General features: G+C 38.5%; 1 protein-coding gene across 6 annotated transcripts; it reads left to right on the top strand.

Moving 5' to 3' along the window:
- Window positions 1-65: 65 nt before the first annotated feature.
- Window positions 66-17994, top strand: LOC106151119 (TATA box-binding protein-associated factor RNA polymerase I subunit B). 6 transcript variants are annotated; one of them, XM_087001174.1, is made up of 17 exons: window positions 66-106; window positions 459-662; window positions 1617-1714; window positions 1963-2065; window positions 6288-6388; window positions 7132-7232; window positions 7381-7498; window positions 8516-8707; window positions 9209-9321; window positions 9912-10011; window positions 11450-11579; window positions 12284-12344; window positions 15265-15384; window positions 15617-15663; window positions 16168-16261; window positions 16529-16623; window positions 17246-17994. In XM_087001174.1, exons 3-17 carry the CDS (start codon window positions 1628-1630, stop codon window positions 17983-17985), a joined length of 2202 nt encoding a protein of 733 aa, XP_086857300.1. In that variant the 5' UTR covers window positions 66-106; window positions 459-662; window positions 1617-1627; the 3' UTR covers window positions 17986-17994. The 6 variants fall into 6 exon arrangements, with proteins under 6 accessions (XP_086857300.1, XP_086857302.1, XP_086857304.1 ...); XM_087001176.1 differs by having other exon boundaries at window positions 83-106; window positions 439-662; XM_087001178.1 differs by lacking the exon at window positions 66-106 and adding an exon at window positions 118-180.
- Window positions 17995-24314: the final 6320 nt, after the last annotated feature.

Below are 24314 nucleotides of genomic sequence, written 5' to 3'. Positions count from 1 at the left end.
ACTTATCAACAATTTGATTATTCTTAGTATATTTGCCACTGTCGTTCCGCATTGCATTCTTGACTAATGGACCCTCAAAGCGGTGCATGTGAACACTCTGTGAACGGTGCGTGTAAAGCAAGTGAATGAAAAGAGAAAAATAAAGAAATACAGTTACCCAAATGTTTCAAGGCATATGTGGTTTGTGCTGTTTAAAGTAGAGTTCTCAAAACACAGAATTTTGTGCTTAAAAAGCGACAGTGGTGTTTAAATATTAGTCCGTTTCTGCAAGGTGGGTGCAGTGTCCCGCAATGGAAACTGGAGCTGAGGAGGCTTCAGAAATGATTTGAGGATAAAACAAGGACTGTGATATGCTAAATTTTAGTTCTAAGGTCAGTTTGTTGCGAGACGGAAAGGGCAGCTATGTTAAATTAATTTTGTATGCAATATTATTTACAGACTGCTTTTTCCACCTTCAGTGAGACTGGTTCCTAGTTCACAGAGCTCAGCAGTTTTATCTCGCTCTAGACGCCAGTTTTGCCGCTCTAACCAGCCCAAGTTGGGATATGCAAATGGCATAAATTCAGTGGTGTACCCTGAGTACCACAGTCCTCCAAGAACGTACATGGTCATGTACATCTAGGATCCTGATATTCACTTAAGCCATTTAGTTGTCATAGCAGGTGAGTAAAGGTGAACATGTGATGCAGAAAAGTTCTTGTGAGCATTCCTATTTACACATTTGATATGTGCAAAATTTGCTATCACATGAAAGATGCAGGTGCACATAACTGTCAAATGCCATTCAGCTAACTGTCCACCCCAGTGTGGAAGCTTTCATATATTTTTCTTACTTCTCACAACAACAACTTACACACTGCTGAAAAGCCAGTCAATTTTGCTGTAATCAGTTCTGTTGGACATTACAGGTGGATGTGAAACGGGTTCACGCTGCCTTTTCTTCCTGACAATGAAAAAACTGCCATTATTTATAAATTATAAGGCACTTTAAATTTTGGCAGTGAAATACTTTATGGACTTGAGAATAGGCATGCAGGACATTCTCTCTCTCTCTCTCTCTCTCTCTCTCTCTCTCTCTCTCTCTCTCTCTCAAAAAAATGGAAGTATAACAATGAGCATTATTTGAATTAGAAATAAGATATTGTTTCATATATTCTTTTAATGTACAGGAAGGGTGTTCACTTTGGCACAACTGATTGTTTGCTGTCCATAATAGATATACTCATGTATTTTCAATCCCTCCCATGACTGACTCTCAGACACATAATTTAAGGTTAATTAGTAAACAGTCTATATTTATTGCTTCTTGGAAACAAATTTATACATTTTTCATTTCAAATGTGTATTTTTTTCAGGTAGTTGCATCATTACAGGATCCATTAAACACAAATTAACTTGATAGGTTTAACAGTTGTGCTGCAAATATATAGGGACTGACATTTTGATAAAGAATACCAAATATATTGAAAACTGAATCATATATAAATGAACATGTGTGTACATATTTATTATGAGTGTTTATCTTTTACTGCAGGATGCTAACAAGAATATTCACATTGTCACTTAAAAAATAATTGTTGTGTAGTAAAGTTTTCCCTTTTACATGTATTTTTCAGTCCCCATAAAAATGGCCAGCTGTATTACCTGTGGTGAAAGTGACTTCCATTACATGGATGGTCACTACTTCTGTGTCCACTGCCAAACACAGTCACAGGTAAGGGGCTAGAAAAAGAGTGGAAAAAATTTCTATTATGCTGTCACCCCAGTGCTGCCTCCAACTTTGATATGTTTTGCAATATAACTGATTGTTACTATGCTCTTTGTCAGGTGTGACCACTGTCATTAAGCCATGAGCTAAATATTCCACATATATACGTCCAAATTATGAAATATCAAAGCCCCCTTTAGCCTGCATTTAAAGTTTTTTGTCAATTTTAAACTTTTATCCTCATGTTACTATAGGATTTTAGAGAAGAAGAAGCAGAGGAAGAATTTGGAGCCCAGTCATACAGCTTACTTGTATCAAGTTCACAGCAAAAAGAGACAGCCAAACAGAAAAAGAAAGGTTATTTATTTTCCATTTTAAGAAACTGTTTGTTTGTTTGTTTGTTTGTTTTTTCTAAGATGGTTACACAAAAATTGAAGATTTTTTAAAAAATATTTTTGTATAAATGTTCCTGTCCATCCCCTGGGCTGTGAAGGTGGTAGGTCTCCAAGCATTCGCTAATGTAACCACAATCAAGTACAATGGGCTATAATTCTCTTGACATTTCCTGTTGAATGATTATTATTTGTGCACACAGTTTGTGCAGTTCAGCATGTCTGATGTAAATATACTTTAAACTTGCAAAAACACTCATTTTTTGCTTCTTCCTCATGGGATAATACATGTATGTATCACATTCTTTTTATGTACAGACACAGATGTGTCTGTACATATAGCCATCATCTGCGTCTGTCGTCGCCGTCGCCGTCGTCGCCGTCGCCGTCGCCGTGCACTTTGACCGATAACACGATAAGTGGAAAACTGTTTTTTCTTTTGGCTTCAAACTTACAGAACTGATGAATATACATAATACGCAGGTCAAGTTCGAAAATCAGCATGATCGGGTCACTTATAGGGAATTTATGCTGTTTTTTCAATTTTTTCAGCATATATGCAGCACCGATAACACGATAAGTGGAAAACCATTTTACCTTTTGGCTTGAAACTTACAGAACTGATGAAAATTCATAATACGCAGGTCAAGTTCGAAAATCAGCATGATCGGGTCACTTATAGGGAATTTATGCTGTTTTTTCACTTTTTTCAGCATATATGCAGCACCGATAACACGATAAGTGGAAAACCATTTTACCTTTTGGCTTGAAACTTACAGAACTGATGAATATTCATAATACGCAGGTCAAGTTCGAAAATCAGCATGATCGGGTCACTTATAGGGAATTTATGCTGTTTTTTCACTTTTTTCAGCATATATACAGCACCGATAACACAATAAGTGGAAAACCATTTTACTTTTTGGCTTGAAACTTACAGATCTGATGAATATTTATAATACGCAGGTCAAGTTCGAAAATCAGCGTGATTGGGTCTTTTTTAGTGAATTTAGGCTATTTTTTCTCTTTTTTCAGCATATATGCAGCACCGATAACACCATAAATGGAAAACCATTTTACCTTTTGGCTTGAAACTTACAGAACTGATGAATATTCATAATACGCAGGTAAAGTTCGAAAATCAGCATGATCGGGCCATTTTTAGGGAAGTTATGCTGTTTTTTTCACTTCTTTCAACATATATGCAACGCTAATAACACAATATAAGAAAAACAGATAGGCCAATTGTCATTATACTCACAGGAGTAGTCAAACTAACTAAAACGCAGGTTGAGTTCCAAAATCAGCATAATCGGGCCATTCTTTTAGAAGTTATGCTGTTTTTTCTTATTTCCTCAGATTCAATTGTTAGGCATGTTAACAGTCTCATTATTGAACTAATAAGATACGTAAAAGTGTTTGTTTGACATTTCCTGCATCTTAATAACATTGTTAGTTGATTATGTAAAAATGATGGTAAACTTGTTATTGTGTATTATGTTATAAAGTGTCAAAAATGGAAATAAACAAATATCATTGCAGTTTGTCAGATTCAATCATCTACTATATTCATTATCTCAGAATGGAGGAAATTGGACATTTAACACTGTTCTATTGATATTTTTCTCATCTCATCAATTTTCTTAGTTGATCATATACAAATGGTAGAAAACTGTTTATTTTGTTTTATGTTAAAAAAGTGTTTTAAAAATGGAAGTAAACCCATTGCAGAACAGTGCTGTCTTGTTTCAGCATATATGTAGCACCGATAACACGATAAGTGGAAAACCATTTTACCTTTTCCCTTGAAACTTACAAAACTGATGAATATTCATAATACGCAGGTCAAGTTCGAAAATCAGCATGATCGGGTCATTTTTAGGGAAGTTATGCTGTTTTTCACTTTTTTTCACCATATATGCAACACTGATAACATGATAAGTGAAAAATCATTTTACCTTTTGGCTTGAAACTTGCAGAACTAATGAATATTCATATTACACAGGTCAAGTTCGAAAATCAGCATGATCGGGTCATTTTTAGGGTAGTTATGCTGTTTTTTCACTTTTTTCAGCATATATGCAACACTGATAACATGATAAGTGGAAAACCATTTAACCTTTTCGTTTGAAACTTGCAGAACTAATAAATATTCATAATACGCAGGTCAAGTTTGAAAATCAGCATGATCGGGTCATTTTTAGGGAAGTAATGCTGTTTTTCACTTTTTTCAGCATGTATGCAACACCTTTGTGCTATATGACGGTACTGTATGGATAGCAGTCTTTAAAATTGTCCCTTGGGTGATCACTAATTAAATTAAGGTCTATAAAGTCACTTGCCTACTCATTAATTTTCAATTGGCCATTAAATGAGATTACATAAAACACTCCTTGAGATTTCCCTGTAAAGTCCCATAGGTTTAGCTCTCTTAACTGTGTCACAAAATTAGGATTTGGTGATAATTGTGCAGATAAATGGTGTTTAACATTGCAAATAATTTACAACAAAAAGAATGTGTTATGCCAACATGCTATAGATGCATAACAGTGCTTTATTTTTCTCAAACTTGGTGGGGTTATTAATATCAAGTTAATATAGCTAGATTAAAAGTTTGAATAGCAGCTTTATTGGAATTTTTTACGTTTTATTTAAAAATTTTTTTTAATTATTTTTCAAACACTAGCATCTTCAAGATGTGATTTTATACTCCCATCCACCAGAAGTGCTGTGCATTTTCTGTATTTTTGTATATAATTGTTATTTCTTTAGATTTAATTCTTAGGCATGTTAACAGTCTCATTATGGAACTAATAAGATATGTAAAAGTGTTGTTTTGACATTTTCTGCTTCTTAACAATATTGTTTGTTGATTATATAAAAATGACGGTAAACCTGTTATAATATTGTGCATTGTGTAATAAAGTATGATAAATGGAAAGGAACTCATCATTGCAGTTTGTCAGATTTAATCATTCACTATGTTCAGCATCTGCAAATGGAGCAAATTGAAAATTGTTTTATTGATATTTTTCCTATGTCAACAATTTTCCTAGTTGAACATTTAAAAATGACAGTTTATTGATCATTTTGTTTTAAAAAAGGTGTTGAAAATGGAAAGAAAATCATTTCAGTACAGTTATCTCTTGTTTACATTTTGGCATTTTGAAAGTGTGACTCTGAACTTCCATGGCCTTGAAGACCTTCCCAAATCACATTTTCTGAATATTCATGATACTTTTATTTTTTTATAAAAAATTTGATGGTCATTATGCTGTTAAGTATTATGTTTTATTGCATGAAAGTTGAAGAAAACCCTATTTTGGACACTGCTGCCAGGATAGCAATTAAGGGAAAACCATGTTACTTACGATACTGAAAGTGAAAAGTTTCATAAGACAGAAGTGCGCAGCTTGTGTTTGAAAACCAGTGTGATTGTTTTCTGTTTTGGAGGCAATGCAGGTTTATAGAGTGCTATACTGGCATTTTCAAGTTGTGACTTATCACTCCCATCTGCCAGGAGCCCTGTACTCTTACTTTGTAACATTTTCTGTATTTTGTTATGTTACAAGAATGATTCTTAGGATTGACATACAGCCAAAAAAAAAAAAAAATTAATTATATATATATATATATATATATATATATTATGAGTTTAAGCAATTTTTTTTTGTGTGTAATTTTCACTGTACCTCATTCTGGCATTTCCAAAATTTAACTCTTATCAACCTGACACCTTAGGGAATATTTCCAGACCCTATCACGCTAACTGTGGATCGATCTATCTCCATGGGAATTCTCGCTAAATTGCAATCAATGTAAGTGGCTTAGTTGTCTGTCACGCCTACTGAAACTGGCATGCCAGAATCCTAAGACTCTCAAACTGAAAGCAATTTAGTGAGAAACCCCTTGGAGTTGGATTAATCCTGTTAGATTGATTTAGGTATGGGAACTTAGTCTAATGCTTGATACACATTTTACTTTCATCCTAATCCAATGTTATGCAGAATAAGAATTTGATGTTGGCTATGCAGTTACAGTAAGCATAATACATTAGTTCATCAGAATTGACAGTATCCTATTTCCTGCGTTTTTATTTTCTGGTTTTTGTCTGTACATTTGACAGCTTTGCTGCCTTGTTTTATAAGTGATAGTGAATACCAGTTCCTATTTCTTTACTCTTTCAGTTGACAGAGGAAGACCATGGTCGACTACAGAGGCTTTCCAATTGATAATAAAAGAACAAGTCAAATCTTTCATAAGTCTAAATGCTCCAGCCCAGCTTCAGGTAACAAAGTCTATCGCATGGCTGTGTCTGATTTCGTTGGATTATGTTCTTCACAGATGGGTGGATTTATTTCATTGACAACAAAAGTTATTGAAATTACATGCCAAAGGAAAATGGGGCTCTTCAAAGCAACCACAAAATTCTCAAACAAACCTCAAATATTATTGATATTCATATGATTGATGTCTTCAGTTGTTAAAAAATGCTCTCAGTGTTGTAGAGCAGAGGATAGATGTCAACTGTGAGTTATAACAAAAAGAGGTGTGTAAAAACACGAGTTTCTTACTGGCTGATATACTTCTAATGTAGCTGACATTCTCACATAGTCCAAAAAAGGTGTGTTCAACCATCCTCTTTCTGATTGGTTACTGTAGCATTCATAGGCTCGTGTGTGTTGGTAACGAAGTGGGTGTGTTCAAGTTTGTGGTTTTTCATTGGGCCATTAAGCCTCATGGAATCTGTACTCATTGGTTTCAAGAAAGAGGCGTGCTCAGTTATGGGCATTCTGATTGGTTCCTTAAAGCTCATGAAAGTGTTCTCACATCAATGGAACTTGGCTTGTGTATTTATTATTATTTGTTTATTACCATTATACCACTGTATCTATCCTAGTTTCTTCAATCACACTGTTCTCTGTCGTCATTATTGATGTGAATTCCACGTGCAGCATGTGTTGTTGTAGTCGTTTGAAGGAAATGCATTCTATTTGTGTAAATTATCTCAAAACCTGTAATTCATTTCAGGACATCGTTTTTCGGCTGTGGGCATTATATCTGTCCAAGGTTGGGATAGCTTTTACAGAAATCTCCAGAAATCCTCAGAAAATAGTTAATCCAAGGCATAGGTGAGGTTAGGTTCTTAAGATGTGAACCATATAGCAACAGAATAAAAAATGAATAAAACTAAAATAAAGAAACCCCAAACCCAATTTTTTAAGATAATGATGAAGCTGTCTGTTCCATGTCAGTTCTTCATTCATTTCTGTTTTATAGAGACAAATATCCTGCTACACTTGAAAACCCAGAAATAAAACCCCGGAGATACAGGAAAACATGGTGTAAGTCACAGGGCCATGATGGAAAGACCCCAGAAGAAAGAATAGTTGAACCAGTAAGTATGCACGTGACACTCATCAATCTGCAAGCCTGCAATTATCACATCCTCTTTTTCTGAACTTCTCATTTTAATTATCACTTTCTCCTTTTTTTTATTAAAGTTTTTATTATAATTTTCTCTTTTAAGATGTAAAGATGGCCTTAAGTTTTTTCTGTGATTGAGTCAATTTCTAATTAAGAGAATTAGATTCTAGCCCCATTCCCCTAGAGTATTAATTTTTTTGTTTGTTTGTTTTTTTTTGTTATTTGCTGCCATTAAGTATGCAGGTGACACTCATCAGCCTTCAGGGCTTCAATTATCACGTCCTCTTTAGCTTCTTATTAATTTCAGTTGATTGTCACTTTCTCATTTTCCTTCTTATTAGTTTAGTTTGTATTATGATTTTCTTGTTAAATTTGACCTTTATGTTTTTCTGTAATTGAGTCAATTTATAATTAAGAGATTTTAATTAGAATCTAGGCTGATTTACACAAAGTATTAATTATAATTCTCTCTCTCTCTCTCTCTCTCTCTCTCTCTCTCTCTCTCTCTCTCTCTCTCTCTCTCTCTCTCTCTCTCTCTCTCTCTCTCTCTCTCTCTCTCTCTCTCTCTCTCTCTCTCTCTCTCTCTCTCTCTCTCTCTCTCTCTCTCTCTCTCTCTCTCTCTCTCTCTCTCTCTGTAATTTGCTGCCATGGCTCTAATATTGAAATGAAAGTTTTTAAAAAATAATTTTGGTCTTTTTTTATTTGACCTTGTGGACAATCAAAGATGTGTCTGTTTGAGGTGAAAGTTGTCTTGGGTTACCTGTAAACATGCAGTACAGGTCAAGGGTGAACATGAGTGTGATGTAATGAAACATTTTTGATAATCATGGTCTTGTTTAAACATGCTCTTTTAAGTAGAAGTATAAGGCTAGACGGTCAATGTTACAGAGATTAAAATATCTTGTTTTTCTTGAAATTGACACATTCTTGCAACAAAGTTGTATCATGAGATTAGTATTTTCATATTTTTTATAACATAAATTACCAGGAACTTCAAGAAACCCTCCAGAATGAGGAGTTTTATGCTGAAGACAACCCTCTTGAGGAGGAGGAGGAGGGCGGTGAGGAGGAAGAGTCTTCTGGGAGTGGGTCCAGTTTGGAAGATGAGGATGACAGGGTTGAAGGAGGCGAGGAGCAGAATGAGGAACAGGGGAAAGTTTTACCAAAAAGAGTTGCCAAGGTATGACAGAAAACATAAATGCACAGATCTAGTGCTTTAGATAAATATGTGTCCTCCATCCCAAATTACCACAATCATTGTAACCATCATTCACATCAAGTAAACAACTAACACAGTATAGATCAAGATTGGGCCAATCAGGGCTGCTTTAATTATATACTAGTAACCTCACTAATGATTTGTCTTGAAAACTTACTTTGACATTGTAACAAATCATTGCCTGTATTAAATATTATGACCTTAGGGATTAAAAGTAGATATTAGATAAGACTAATGATCCTAGGTATCAGGATGTAATGAGTCAGCATAAGCTGTTATTATTTACAAACAATTCAGCTACTGTTTCATTTGTGGGAATACAAAGAGGCCATATATAACCCATTTTATTTGTTTATGCATGCATGTGTGAGTGTTATTTTTTTCTGTATAGTAAATATGCCAACACCAGGAAGCTATTTTCAAAAGTGTACACTGTTTAAACTGTTTGGTTGTCTTTTGTAGCACAGTAAAACGACATACAGGATAGAGAAGATGACTCTAACCCTGACTATAAGTTTCTGCTATCTGGGATTACTGTACAGCAAGTGTCAAGTTGTGGCCTCTGATTTTGTGAGGTACGTGTAGGTGGCAGCACCTTGGGGGTTGTGGTACCACCAACCTGAACCTGACAGTTTTGGGGGTCAATCAGTGCACTTGCACAGGTGTGGTACATGACACAGTGCACTGTTGTCAAAAATGTTCAAAATCAAATGTGAAATATATCCAAAAACCGAACGCAATGTCAAAAAGGTGCTACAGTAGTGTGATCAAAAGTTAGAGGGATAACAACTCTTCGTGAGATATCTATATTTCACAATAAATACATTGTAAACAACTCAAGCAACTATAATATATTCTATTTTACCACAAAAATGGCAGTTATGGCAGTAAATCTGAAATCTAGATCTGTGCTAGCCATCCAACCACGTGACCTCCATAGATGGCTATACTCTGTAATAATCTCTTAAGAGATTATTACAAAAAAAAAACAAACTTTTTAGAAAAAAAAACAGGGACTAACTTTGAAAGTAGAAATGGATTCATTAACCATTGATAAGTATGGGAAAATTGCCGTTTACCCCAGGAAAATTCATTTTTTTTGGCCAAAATGAACAGTTGTTATCCCTTTAAGTGAATATTCCAAGTTCCTGTGTTATATTTTCAGGTGGATTAAAGAAGATAGGATACCTTTTGTAAACGTTACAAAATACTTTCCAGCAGATTTTAAGTTACAGAATTACGACTCTCAGACTTTTAGTTGCAAGGTAAGAATCAGTTTCAGACGCATGGTTTAATTGTACCACATGGCTAGTAACCATGAAAACCTGGGCTGACTTTGGGCATGAAGAAAAAAATATGGAAAGTTCATCTCGTGGAGTATTGCCAGCAGTTTTTTTTCCTCTCTGCCTTGAAAGTCTGTTTAACTGAAAAATTGTTTTGGTTAGTAATCATCCTTAAAATGATCGTACTTTAGACTGACCTTTGGACTCACAAAACATTCACATTCCTGTGGTCAGTTAATCAGAAAACGGGGAAAGGGCAAACTGAAGTGTGCAACACCCACTGAGGTGAAATAATATTCTGCAATTTATTCATTTTAAAATATCATAAATTAGCAAAAACGTACATACGTGACGTATATTGTAGAAACCTAGTGATGGTATATCAACTGAATATCAACTGAAGATGTACATTTTATTATGTTTTTTTTTTTTTTTTTTTTTTCAAATTAGGCTCATTTTTTATCATGTCTTCTTCAAAACATGATAATTATTATGTTTATTTCCCACTGAAGATAGGTATACTTATAGTGATTAAAGGCCAAAAGAAGACATAAAGATATATTTATAGTATGTATTAATGAAGTGATTAAAGGCCAAAAGAAGACATAAAGATATATTTATAGTATGGATTAATGAAGTGATTAAAGGTCCAAAAAAGACAAAAATAGTCCACTTGTTTGATAATTTGGGTATTACATGTCTTTCGCCTAGATTTGATGTATAAATAGATTTCAGGTTGCTTGATTATCAATAATAATTACTATAGTTGAACATTGTACTATACTGGTAAAGAAGTCACATGCATTTTATTATTATGAATTTTTTGTAATGTTATTAAATTTAGATAGCACCCAAAACAGTTCAGTACAGTGTCATACATATTTTACATTTATATATATATCCAAGACCCCTTCATAATGCATGATCCGAGTATTTACTGATCTGCCAACTAATTATGGCTGACCACAGTTCAAAAGTGATGCTGCCAATTCCTGATGGTCTCCCCTACTCCACACGCATCTTTAAACGAATTAAATATCTGCACTGAGGTTTAATTGCTTGGCCCTTGCAGCAACAGTGTGTGTGGAGGCATGGAGACCATCAGAAATCAGCGGCATCGCTTTTGAATTATGGTCTGCCATATTTAGTTGGTGGATCAGTTAGTACTTGGATCAACCATTCTGAATGGAGCCTAAAAAGTGATACTTTTCAGGGATGAGATATGTCAGACTGCTGGTGGATTTCTGACTTTCTGGGAGCCAAAAATACCTTTCTTGAGATCGACGCAGAAGGGGTTGGGGAGGTAAACCATTTTTTCAGACCTTTTTCACTAAATGGCAGTCTCATCCCTGTATTTTGCTTGGTCACATGTCTGTCTAGACTATGTATGTATGTATTGAGTGATGAATGGTGATTTCAGACCATTCCCACAGCTGAAAGGATCAGGTACAATACTGGTAGACTGGCCTTGTTTCTGGATCTCAAGAACGTACCAGACGTGGATGTGCATATTCTTCTGAGTAGATATGTCATGGAAATGAATTTACCTGGTAGGACAGCTCCTCACGATGTTTGATAATGATTTCTCATTTATCTGGTTGGTTAACAGGAAGTTTTAAGGAAAATCATGTTCAACATTTAAATTAATTATAGTTCTGCAAATCAGTGTAATAAATCATTAAATTGTTTTGCAATTTGCTAATTGAATAATATTGTCATTCGTTACAGCATGGTAAATTTGTCTCGCAGTCAGTAGACTATCATTGTCTATGCAGTGCTAAATACTATCAAAAATTAGAGAGTCTTTTGTTGGAAAGTTAGAGAAAAATACCCCTTACCCCAGGATATTTTATTAACATTAAAATTATTTATATTTCTGCAAGCCAGTGAGATTAGTCTAAATCATTTCCCACTTTGCTAATTGAATATTATTGTCTGGCAATAATTTTCTCACAATAAATAGACTTCTTCTATGAATGAGTGCTTGGCCTTTCATCTTGAGGTTCCAACTCTAGGCATTACTGTATAGTTCATGCATTTTAAACTAAAAAACTAAGACAAGTAATATCAGTACCAACTTCTTATTGCCTTATGGGGGAATGGAAAATTTTTACTTTTACATTTGAAAATTGTATTGGCTGCTTATCATTTAAGACTGTCACTAGTTACTGATTCTATCAGTTTTGATATATGTATGTGTTGGCCCATTTGGCAGCTATGCTGTTTTTTAACTTTTTATTGTTATTTCTAACAGGTGAGCTACATGCTATGGTGAGACGCCTGTACAAAACTACACTGAAGCAGGTTCACTTCAGGTAAGCTCTCTGTTTACTGACATTGGCCTTCAAACTTGGCAGTGGAATCAATGTTACTGGCCTGATTGGGGTTATCAGTAAATATGACCCAGTGGGGATATTACATGATTATTACAAATAATGGTTTTAGCAGCTTTTGCTGAAAGGGAGTGCTTTGAAATGTTTATTTAGCTCTCTGGCATGTAATGTAAAATGTCACGCATATTGTGGGTGTGTCATAACTTGTGATCAAGGGCATTGAACTCCCAAGACGAAACTACATTGAGTCCATTGATAACGATATTTTTTCCTCTTTTTTTCTCTTTCACATTGCACTCAAAATAATATCTGAACCAAGTAAGTATATAACTTGGCTTGGTTCTTAGTTTCACATGAGCCCATGAAATGTAGCACAGGTGCTGAGTTTACTTATGCACTGCTTTGGCGTGCCTTCCGATGCACACTAAAATCAGCTGAATTGGGGCATAAGTAACGTGAAGGAGACGAAATGTCAGGGTTTCAATAAACAATAAACTTCATGTACCCCCTTGTTGGGAGTTCAAAATTGATGGCTTAAAATAACTGTTTTTTTTTTTTTTTTTTTTTTTTATTTCCAGAATATACCAAAAATACACTAAATAATAACTAGGATAATTAACTAAACCTCTCACTCCCATACACACACACATGCCTCTCACATTTGGAGCAACTACATAGTATTATCATTGTGACTTTGCCATTTCTATCAAGGTATAAAAAATAAAAATGTAGTATACTATCACTTTTTACAACCACTATTTACAGAAAGGTAGACAATAGGCTAATAAGTCTAAGATACAAGGCTTTTTTTTTTTTTTTAGCCGTAATAAAATAAATATATGGATATATAAAAATACTAGTGTGAAGAAAAGAGAAACAAAGTGTAGACTTAATATAAATTACATTTTTAATGGACAGAATGGGAAACCCCACATGTTTTAATTTTCGAAAATTAGCTTCACGTTTACCCATTTCTCTGTGATTTCTAATCTTTTTTTCTCAGTCCGTAAATAATTGGAATGCATGTCTATATCTCTATATGGTTTTATAAATGTTTTTGTGCTTTTCCAGTTTGGGATTTCCAATTTTGTCCTACAGAGAGTAATATACTTTTTGATTAGAAGGATGACAAGATATATACCGGGCAATTGCTTATTCAGAGTACCCAGTACAAAATATTCTAGTTTTCTTTCTATCGTGAGTCCGCAATGTTTTTTCAAACTTCTGATCAAACATGTCCAAATATTTTGCACATGGACACAGTCCCAAAATAAGTGTTTCAGTGTTTCTTTTGACAAATGACAAAAGGTACATTCTGCTGACTCCCTTCGTTTGCTTTTGTATAGAAAAGAATTTGTGCAAAAAATCTTGTGGTTAATTTTAAACTGGAGGGCTTGTAGTCGAGTATCGTCGGTTTGTTCAAACGGTGCCCCAAAAATCGCCCCCCATATATCATCGTCGCTATGGTAATGCAGAGTGGACTCCCAGTGATTCTGATATCTGGGGCACGTCTTTTTAAGGAACAATCTATAAAATACCTGTGATACTTTTTCATTCATCTGAATCAGTGAAATGTTTTCGTTTCTAGCTTCTGTTATGTTATGACCATATGCCTTAATTAGTTTTCTCCAATTTTGTGGTACGGAGTTTCTTATACTTAAGTGTTCGAGAAAGTTAAAGTTAGATTAATATTTTGCATTCATCTCATCTATAGTGTAAAACTCGCCTGAGGCATTAATCAAATTGCATATAAAAAAGACACCTTTATCACACCACCTTTTCCAATAATAGGGGACATCATTAATTCTCACGTTTTCATTATACCAAATAGGTTGTGATAAAATGTCGCTTGTCGACTCTGCGGGGCTATCTTGTAATTCTGCCCATGCAGATATAATGTTTTTCCAAAATGGATTGAAAATAAATTTTGTTTGTGAAAGGCCATTTTTCGTGAGATACCAAAAATTACGTCCCCCAATTTTTTCTAGGTTTTTCTTCAAAAGTACTTTCCATGCGCTGCTATGATAATCATTTAGATACTTTTTTACCCACGTAATTTTTAGGGATTTTGCTAATAGCCTAAAGTCAGGAGCACGCAGTCCTCCCTCTTCGTATTTCTTTTCATGGTTGATCTTTTTACTTTATCAATTGCGCTTCCCCAAATAAAAGCAAAAGTTATTTTTTCTAATTCCTTGAAGAAGATTTCCTCGGGAGTTGGTAAAACTGTGAGCATTTGTATTAGCAGTGGCATAGCAATCATTCGTACTACTACTATTTTACCTATCAAGGATAAAGTTCTAAAGGACCAATCATCGAGTACTTTTTTGTATTTATGAAGTTTTTCAGAGAAGTTTTCATGGTATATATCGTCTTTGGACAAGTCGTATTTTATACCTAGGAGCTTGAATTTTCCTTCAAGATTCCATTTTAGTTCTAGTTTGGTTTTTATTGTTTCCCTTTCCCCCCTTTCCCCCCTTTAAAATAACTGTTGCCATTACACTTTTAACAATATGATTTTAATTAAAGGGATAATAACTCTTCGTGTGAGGTCTATATTTCACAATAAAAACATTGTGAATAACTCATAGAAATATAATATATTCTGTTTTACGACAAAAACAGCAGTTATAGCTATTATTCTGCTATCTGAGCTTGTCTTCAAACCACGTGACCTCCATTGATGGCTATATTCTGTTATAATCTCTTAAGAGATTTTAACAAAAAACCAAACTTTTTAGAAAAAAACCAGGGACTTACTTTGAATGTAAAAAATGGATTCATTAACAATTGGTAAGTATGGGAAAATTGTTCTTTACTCCAGGAAAATTAATTTTTTGGCCAAACGAAGAGTTATTATCCCTTTAAGGAGGCTTTGTATGCTATTACATATGTTTTTCTGCAGGGGGAATGAAAATGGCAAAGGGAGTATAAAGCACAGCATTCCCAATTATGAAGCTGTTGCCATGGCATACATAGTCATTATCCTTAAACTATTACTTGGACTTGATGATCACACAGAAAGGTTGGTCAGATCTTCAGGAGTTTTTTTATATATATATAACTGGCTATTTTGTTACTTAACTTTTAGTAAAATGTATCATTTCATTAGAAATCAACACTCAAAATTATGAAACGCACTTAAGTCCAAAAACTTAACATAAAATTCTATTCTCCGTGAAACATAATTTCAACTGCTTAAATGCTTACATTTCACCACAAAAAAATGAAAATAAAGAGCAATGTTTTTTTTTCAGAGAATTGTCTCGGTATGCTACAAGATTATCAGACATACTTCAACCAAGTGAGTTTTACCTTAGGCCTTCAGTGAGGGGTTTCTTTTACCTCTTAGTGGATACAGCTTGTAAAGTGGCATAAATCATAAATCAAAGTCGGATTTAGAGTGGACTTTTTCCACCCAAAAGGTTTTTTTCTCTCCAAATCTCCTGAACCCTCCTTGCGTACAGCTCTGAAAGGCAAAGATGATATTTTAAACTGCTTATCATGTTTCTACATGAACACTTTTGAAAATTTGCATTTCATAAAAAAGAAATTTGGAGAAGTTACAAAAATTTTCAAGTAACTTAATAAATCCAGGTTTGCTTGTTGATTAAGGAAATGTCACCTGTCCTGGCATAGGTGCTTTCACAGCGTTGAGTCACATTTCTTTACTGAATATAGTTATTTGATTCTGTTCGGTGAGCAAGGTAGGCTAGAGTGCAAGAGCACTGATCCAGCACGTGGTGTGAAAGGCATTGACCTCAGATTTATGTGTCTAAATATTTTCACATTTGGATTTCTTTTCCAGAGCAGCCTCTGTTTATATGGGAGGACTGGGTGCACTACATGGAAAAAAAATTGTCAGTCAAACAGTCGACATTTTCTCTGCCTAGTAATGAAAGGTACTAACAACGACTATGGCGTAGTTCAAGTTCAAGGCCACTTAATTTGTGTATTTATTTAAATGTTTATCTACCATAAAAAAGAATTAAGAATGAATAAATATAGAAAATTTAGTTTTATTGCACATTAATTACCTTAAGGCCTCTTGGTTTTTATAAACTACATTCTTTATTGCAACAAAGACCATGGCCATATATTGTATGCACACTGTACACTTCGGTGTCTGTATATTTACCAGAGTTGTTGACAATTTTTATCCATTTCAGAGAAGTTCAGCTTACTTCCAATATAAGTGGCTGTCTAGCATATCACGACTGTAGGATTCAGGGAGCACAACTTGGTGGGCAGAGAAACCTAAAAAGTAAGTGTTAAAATTCTGCCTTAAGAAGTAGAAAGAGTGAGATAGCAAATTGTTATCTTGGTTAATTTAAATTAGTATTTCAAAAAATGCCATGCTTTGACATAGAAAGAAGACACCAGTCAGGGTTGTGTGGCATTAGCTTTATGGTAGAAAGTGTCTTTCTTGAAGGCATTTTGATTCAGAGAAAGTCCATTAAGTTTATATTGATTTCTAAGAAATAAAAAAATAATTTCTAGATGCATAAGGCTTTTTAATCCCTTAAAGACATTGAGAACTGTGAAAGGTTGGATATATGTTTAATGGCCATTGACTGCTGTGTAGCAAAGTGGTTTGGGTGGGGTGCCACTGTGTGTGTGCCATTCTGGAAATGAATGCAAGTTAACCAATGCCAGTATGTCAGTAAAATGATATCCCACATAAACCTTTATTATTATTATTATTATTATTATTATTATTATTATTATTATTATTATTATTATGTTAGAATTATGATAGACCTCAAGGCCTTTTATGTACTATAAAGTTCTTTTAATAAAAGGTTTTTGACAAGTCTGGAGTTATTTCAAATTATATAAAATTTACAATGGCAATTTCCCTTTCATCATTCCTATTATTATTTTAGGGAAAAGTCTGCGTAAAGAAGCTAGGGAGGCCATTCAGATGCCATTCACAATTTTAATGGAAAGACTCAACCTAACGAATCCTCAGCCAACCATTGATCCCCCATCTCTAACCTCTCCTGCGTCCATCAGGCATTCAGAACTGACCACTGGGTCAGCTGACACTTGTAAAGAAAAAGACTTCAGCGTTTGTAGTCTGAAGTATTTGATAGAGGATGCAGAGTTCTTAGAAGAACTGGAGAAACAGGGTCTGTCTGACTTCACCATATCCAGTGCCTTGGAGGCTGAGGATTCAGAGGAGGAGGAGGAGGAAGAGGAGGGCAGTGGGGTGGATATGTTTGCCTCACAGGACAGTAGAAAAAGAGTCCGGAAGAAAAAACACTGTGGCTCTGTGCCAAGGAAGAGACAAATGCAGGAGGCCATACTGTCAACTGTAGGTGGTAAAACTGCCCCCAAGGATAAGATTACCATGAATGAGTTGCAAGACTTGGCACAAACACTGCTGAGAGCTAATGAGCGTTATGTTCTGTATAATGATCCCGGATTGAAAGAGGCTCACAGGCATAGGTCTTACTTGTGGTTGACTGATGTTTGCTGTAAGATAATTGAGTGTGATAAAAAGACCCTGGAGAAGGAGATCGAAGAACTAGAATTTGTTTATATTATTGCACAAGAAGACCTTGACAAGAAAAGTCAGCGGAGACGAATGAGATTGTTAAAAAAATTCATAATTAAACGTTGAAGTCTTCTATTCTATTTTGTTTGTGATTTTTCTCATTCTATTGGGCATGAATTCTATCATTTATGTTATTCATGTGAGAGGTTTCAATAAACGACACCTTGGTACCGTAAAACCCAAAATGAATTGGCCAAAAGGGTGGTGTGTTTGACCCCTTCCCACCCACCCCCTCACAAGCCTGATTATTATCAGGTGGAACAATGCCGTCGGTACTGCAGGCAACTGTAAGCAAGATATTGGCATGGTTGACAACAAAAAAAAACCCTAATTACGTTTTTCCTTAAATACAGTCATTGTTTTGCCTCTTTACTGAAATTAGAAGTAAATATTTCAAGCATATTCCCATGCCCCAGTTTCACACACACGCACACAAAAAAGCATTAGTTACTCTTTTGGCTTAGTTAAGTAGGGTTTCCATAATTGTACTGTAACACTTCCTAGGATATGATGTGACCATGTAACGTTGGTGATTATGGCTAGTTTTTTTTTTCTATTAATTGTGGTCTGGCATTTTCGGTGGACAGTGTGACGTGATCCCGACCGTCACAGATTACAGTTTCCACCCCCCACAATGCTAGACCTACTGCTTTATCATCTCGAATTAGCAAAATTAACCCCGATGTATTGTTAATATGGCAGCATTATCTCTAATAAGGCCACACTTTTTTATTTTTATGGATGACATCCTGCGCGCGCACCGATTTTCGCCCGTTCTCCGAAAAAAAAAAAAATCCCCCCCCCCCAGCCCCCAACGTAGGCGGTTGTCGCAAACGTCGTTATTGAATTTGCCAGGAAATGAGCTTTCTGCGCATGCGTATTATCGCCACGTGGAAATGTGGCCGCTTTGCCGTCAAATTCATCTCTAGGATTACAAAATACACGACAATTAAAGTCATAAAGAGAACGGGTGCCGTCGTTTTGGATTGGTATGCCATTGATATTGGGCATGGAGATATCACCTTTTTACAATTGTGCGAAAGGCTGGCGGACGCCAGCGATTATCGCCCGAAAAGTTTCAGTGACATTCTGTACAAAGCACGTAGGCTACCAGGTTTTCTGTAGCGAAAAAAGGGTCGACAAGGGCGTCGAGGTATTTGGTTGGCTGAAGGTCGGACAGGCCACCTGACAGTTTGGCCGTGTGAGTCGAAGTAGACAAAATGGCATCGTCCGAAATGACCTTTAATAGATTTGGTAGTATTAAGCATATCTTTGCATCATTTTAATATTCTGAGAATACAAATAAAGACACACTGTTTGTTTGATATGTAGTGCCGAGGGGTCATTGCATGACCCGGAAGCGTGTCACGGCGCATGCGTAGTAGTTAGTTAGAAGTTGAGAGCGTTGGAGTTGAGCATGGCGCGCTCAAGCGCATGGTGCTAAGTTGTGGTGAAGAGAGAATTAACAAGAAAACGAGGACTTGGATGCCTATCCAGAAAAGGTAGGCACTTTACTTATTCATAGGCCAGTTGTAACGTACAACCCGGTTCCTATATTGGTGGCAGCCGGGCCGGATTTGTGCCACATTTGGGCAGAAAAGTTACGAATTTTTCTGCTGAGGAGTTTTTCAGCCACGGAGCTGAACTCCGCACTCAGGCACGCTACCCTACCATTTTAATGTTTATTGTTGTATATATTGTATATGAGGAAACCCCAGCACGGTCTGGTGAGTGTTTTTAGAGTGTTTTTACAGTAGTTTCTTACAAGTTTTAAGGAGTTTTCTGGAATTTTCGGCGGCACGTGCGCCAAGGAAAAAACAAAATGGCGACGCACGCCAGGATTTTCATAAATTATGCAAATGTGAATGAGTTGATGCGGACTCCAGGTCTCACGGAAGACCAAGTGTTCAAAATAGCCGAATTGAGGGAACAATTTGGAAATTTAAATGTGCAGCAAGTGGAAAGTGCTTTGTGCTGCAGACTGGCTCCTCGTACGCTGGATATGGTGGACTTTGAGCCGAATCAGCGCTTGGGTGTGGGCAGCACGGCTGTTTCACTCAGGGAAAGGAAGGTGCAGGAGACAGGAGGATCTGGAAACTGGCTATGGAGATTTTTCCGGTTTCTTTTAGGACTGTTCTTTGGATTTTCTGCTCAGGAGGAGAGCAACGCTTTCAATAGCGAAAGTGCGCCTCACGGAGGTGGCACGCGGCAGCTAGGAGGCTGTGAGGGTCAAATGAGTGCACATCGTAACTCGGAGGCCACGGTGCCGAAGAGGTTATTCGAGGATAGTGGACTGGAGGGAGCGAATTCGCCTCAACTTGTCAAACGGAGCCCAGGTAAAAACGTAGTTAAGAATGTAAATAGTGGGGTTCAGCAGGGGGGTCCTTATGTTCCGTATACACCTAGCCCCATGGGGGGTGGGGTAGCATTAGGTCCCGGGAGTCAGGATAGGGCTGTTTATACCCCTGAATTGTTTACACCTAGTCCAGGGGGGGGCGTTGTAAGGGAGACTCCTATGTCCGGGGATGTCCGGGGGGAGGGGTATGCTATTGGCCCGGGGGGTGGTGGCAGCTATTCGGGTTACCCTGGGAATCATAGCCCTCCAATGGCACCTGGTGTCAGTCCCCCGGTCATGCACCCTGGGAATCACGGATTCTCAGCACTGCACCCTGGAAATCACAGCTCTCCAGCCATGTACCCTGGGAATCACGGATTCTCAGTACCGCACCCTGGAAATCACAGCTCTCCAGCCATGTACCCTGGGAATCACGGATTCTCAGTACAACACCCTGGAAGTCACAGCTCTCCAGACGTACACCCTGGGGATCACGGATCTCCAGTGGTGGGAAATGGATCGAATTCAGGGCACTTAGTGTATCATAGCACCCCAGTGGAGGGAGGTAGCCAGGACGAACACCCTGTATTCCAGGGCTCTCCTATATTGAAACGGGGCGCGGCCTCGAGGAGGACTGCACGGCTCACGGAGCTAGGGGCAGAACAAGACTCAATAGAGAGGAGGAAGGTCAATCCTCCTAAGAGCTTAACTTTTAACGGACACGGAAGTTGGGCTGCTTTTAAGTTGCTTTTCTTACGACAGGCAGAGAGGGAGGATTGGGATCGCGACATGTCCCTGGATGCACTATGCCTCTGCCTGAAGGGTAAAGCCCTAGACTGTTGTGTGAACGTCACACGCAGGCTAGGTAAGCTCTCATATGAAGGTCTCATGGAGGAATTGGAGACCTGTTACGGAGAAACGGACACACCGGCTACGGTCCGGTCGCAGCTACATAACGCTACTCAAGACGAGACGGAAACGGTGGATGAATGGGGAGTCAGGGTGCTACGTCTGACTTCTGAAGCGTATGCTCAGTTACCTAGGACATTCGTGGAGTCGGAGGCTGTAAGTCGGTTCTGCGCGGGCATGATTGATTCAGAGGCAGGTCAATCAATTTATATGCGACAGCCAGCCACCTTAAGGGAAGCGATGCAGCTGGCTAAGATGCATAGGGAAATGCGAGTGACTATGGAGAATGCGGGAAAGAAATTGCGCCCGGGAGCCAAGCGAGCCAACCAGGTGACGCCTGCAGCAGAGGGTAACATTCCAGAGCTGGAACAGATGAGGGACACCATCAAGGAGATGGAGAAGGCGTTGAAAGATGTCCGCCAGGAGCTGAGTAGGAGGTCATCTACCGGTTACGGCCACGGAGCCGCACCCGGAAACCAGCGGGGCTGGGGACGGGGCAGCACTGGAAGCTCGGTGCTGTGTTATAAGTGCAATCGGCAAGGGCACATTGCAAGGGAGTGCCCGCAGGTGGGAAACTCCACCGGGTCGAGGCCGGAGGCCAACCCTCGACCCAGCGATTCATAGGCCCAGATGTTATAAATAAGCCCATTAAGAAACTCAGGGTACCAGAGGAGTCAGCAGTTTCGGATATTAAGTGCACTGTACCCACGGAGGTACAGGGTGTGCAATCAGAATTTACTCGACAGGGGGCAGCACTAGTCCAAGACAAGCCCAACCGTGATACGGGTCACGTTGAATCACCAACTAGGGCAGATGAGGCTACCACAGGGGGAATACAGGGCACGGTTCCTGCTCCCATGGTAGTGGTGCGACAAATCGGAACAGTGGCGGATTATTCACTTCAGATGAAAGTGGGAAACATTGCTGTGAATGCTGTAGTGGACACAGCGGCTCAAGTTACGATACTTTCAGACCGCATTTACAACAGTCTTAAGAAACAACCTAAGAGGTTGAATTCAGTACAGCTTTTAGCCGCTGGTCGGGAAATGGTGATGCAGGGGTTCACGGCAGGCCCTGTTAAGTTAAAGATTGGACATAAGTGGTATGCTGTGAGGCTATACGTAGCCCCCATTGAACAAGATATGCTGCTGGGAATGGACATTATGAAGGACTTAGGACAGGCAGTAGTGGATGTCGGCAGAGGAGTGATGCAGTTTGACGGCATGTATCTGACATTAGACGCTAATTCAGATAAGGGAACACCTCAGATGGCCAGGGTCACTGTCGCACGGCGTCAGGTGATACCCCCTTACTCCGCTGCCAGGGTGGCCTGTAAGTTAGATGTAGATCTTCCTAGTTATGTTATAGAGCCAAAGGTGGGGGGTGTTGGTAAGTTCCTTGCTCCCAGGGTTATTCGTAATGGGGGGTCTGAACCCATCATGGTCCTCATAAATCCCAGTGAGAGGCACAGACTATTGCGTAAGGGTACTGAAGTGGGGCGGGCTTTTACCTATGCGGGTATTATAACGTCTGGGGAGCCCCTGGGGGATCCGTTATGTTTCCCTAGTAACCAAGGGGAGGGTGGCAGGTCACCTGGGGCGGAGGTCATTCACTGCATACCACCAGCAGTGCAATCAGTCACGGCACGGACCGATGACGAGGTCAATGATGAGGCGCGACGCGTGCCTTCTCATTTAAAGCAGGTGTATGAGGAATCCAGTGCAGAATTAGACGATCAGCAGAAAGTTCAGCTAGCGAGATTACTCACGGAGTATCAGGATGTGTTTGCTAGAGACGAATTTGATTTAGGAAACTTCACATTGGTTGAGCATAAGATAGACACCGGTACTGCTCTTCCGATAAAGCAGAGAATGCGGCGAACGCCACGGTGCTTTGTGGGCGAGGAGGAAGCCCATTTACAGAAGATGTTGAAGGCAGGAGTGATTCAGGAGTCAACTTCCGACTGGGCGTCGGCGCCAGTGTTAATACGGAAGAAAGATGGCTCTGTGAGGTGGTGTATCGATTACCGTGCGTTGAATGCCGTGACCACTAAGGACGTGTTCCCATTACCCTTAGTCGATGACTGTTTGGATACCTTGTCGGGTAATGTGTATTTTTCTAAGTTGGACGCCAACTCTGCGTATTGGCAGGTGCCCATACGTGAAGAGGATCGGAAAAAGACAGCTTTCATTACGAAATATGGTCTCTATGAGCATGTGCGTATGGCATTTGGTCTGTGCGGGGCGCCCGCGACCTATGCTCGGATAATGAACTTAGTTTTCCGTGGAATGTCCTGGAAAACTGTGCTGGCATTTCTAGATGACATAGTGGTACTCGGTACTACTTTTGATGTGCATTTACAGAACCTAAGGGACGCCCTTGAGAGGTTCCGCAGCTACGAGCTGAAGCTTAAGCCAAAGAAATGCATCTTCTTTAAGAAGGAGATTGAATTTCTCGGACGGATAGTGACAGGAGAGACGCTCTCCATGTCTGATCATGACATTAAGGCAGTCACGGACTGGCCTACACCAACATGTGCCAAAGATGTGGAGAAATTCATGGGCTTGGCTAATTACCATCGAGCCTTTATTAAAAACTTCAGTGAGATAGCGGCACCCCTGTACGCTGTAACTGGAAAGAGTTACGAGTGGGGTGAGGAACAAGCACGGGCTTTTACGGCATTAAAGGGGGCATTAACATCTCCCCCGGTTCTTTCTGTTCCCACGGTGGACGGAGAGTTCATTTTGGATACAGACGCAAGTGACTTTGCTATAGGAGCAGAGCTTATTCAAGTACAAGATGGCCAGGAGAAAGTGATAGCTTACGGTAGCTATGGATTAACCAGGGAACAGAGGAAGTATTGTACGACACGCAAGGAACTCTTGGCGGTGGTACGATTCACCCGACAGTTCAGGTACTATTTATTGGGGAAACCATTTACTATTAGGACTGACCATTCGAGTTTAAGATGGCTGATGAAATTTCGGGAGCCGCAGGGTCAGCTGGCGAGATGGCTGGAAGAGCTCTCACAGTACGACATGGTGTTGTCTCATCGCGCTGGGCGCAAACATGGGAATGCGGACGCGCTGTCTAGAGCGACTCACACGGGGCAGTGCAAAGCAGGCACCAGGGGGCGGCTAGATGCTCTACC

This window comes from Lingula anatina, chromosome 1, assembly GCF_051362555.1.
Source record: "Lingula anatina isolate TDL-2025a chromosome 1, LinAna3.0, whole genome shotgun sequence".
Lineage (NCBI taxonomy): Eukaryota > Metazoa > Brachiopoda > Lingulata > Lingulida > Lingulidae > Lingula > Lingula anatina.
This window is presented reverse-complemented; position numbering and strand designations above follow the sequence as displayed.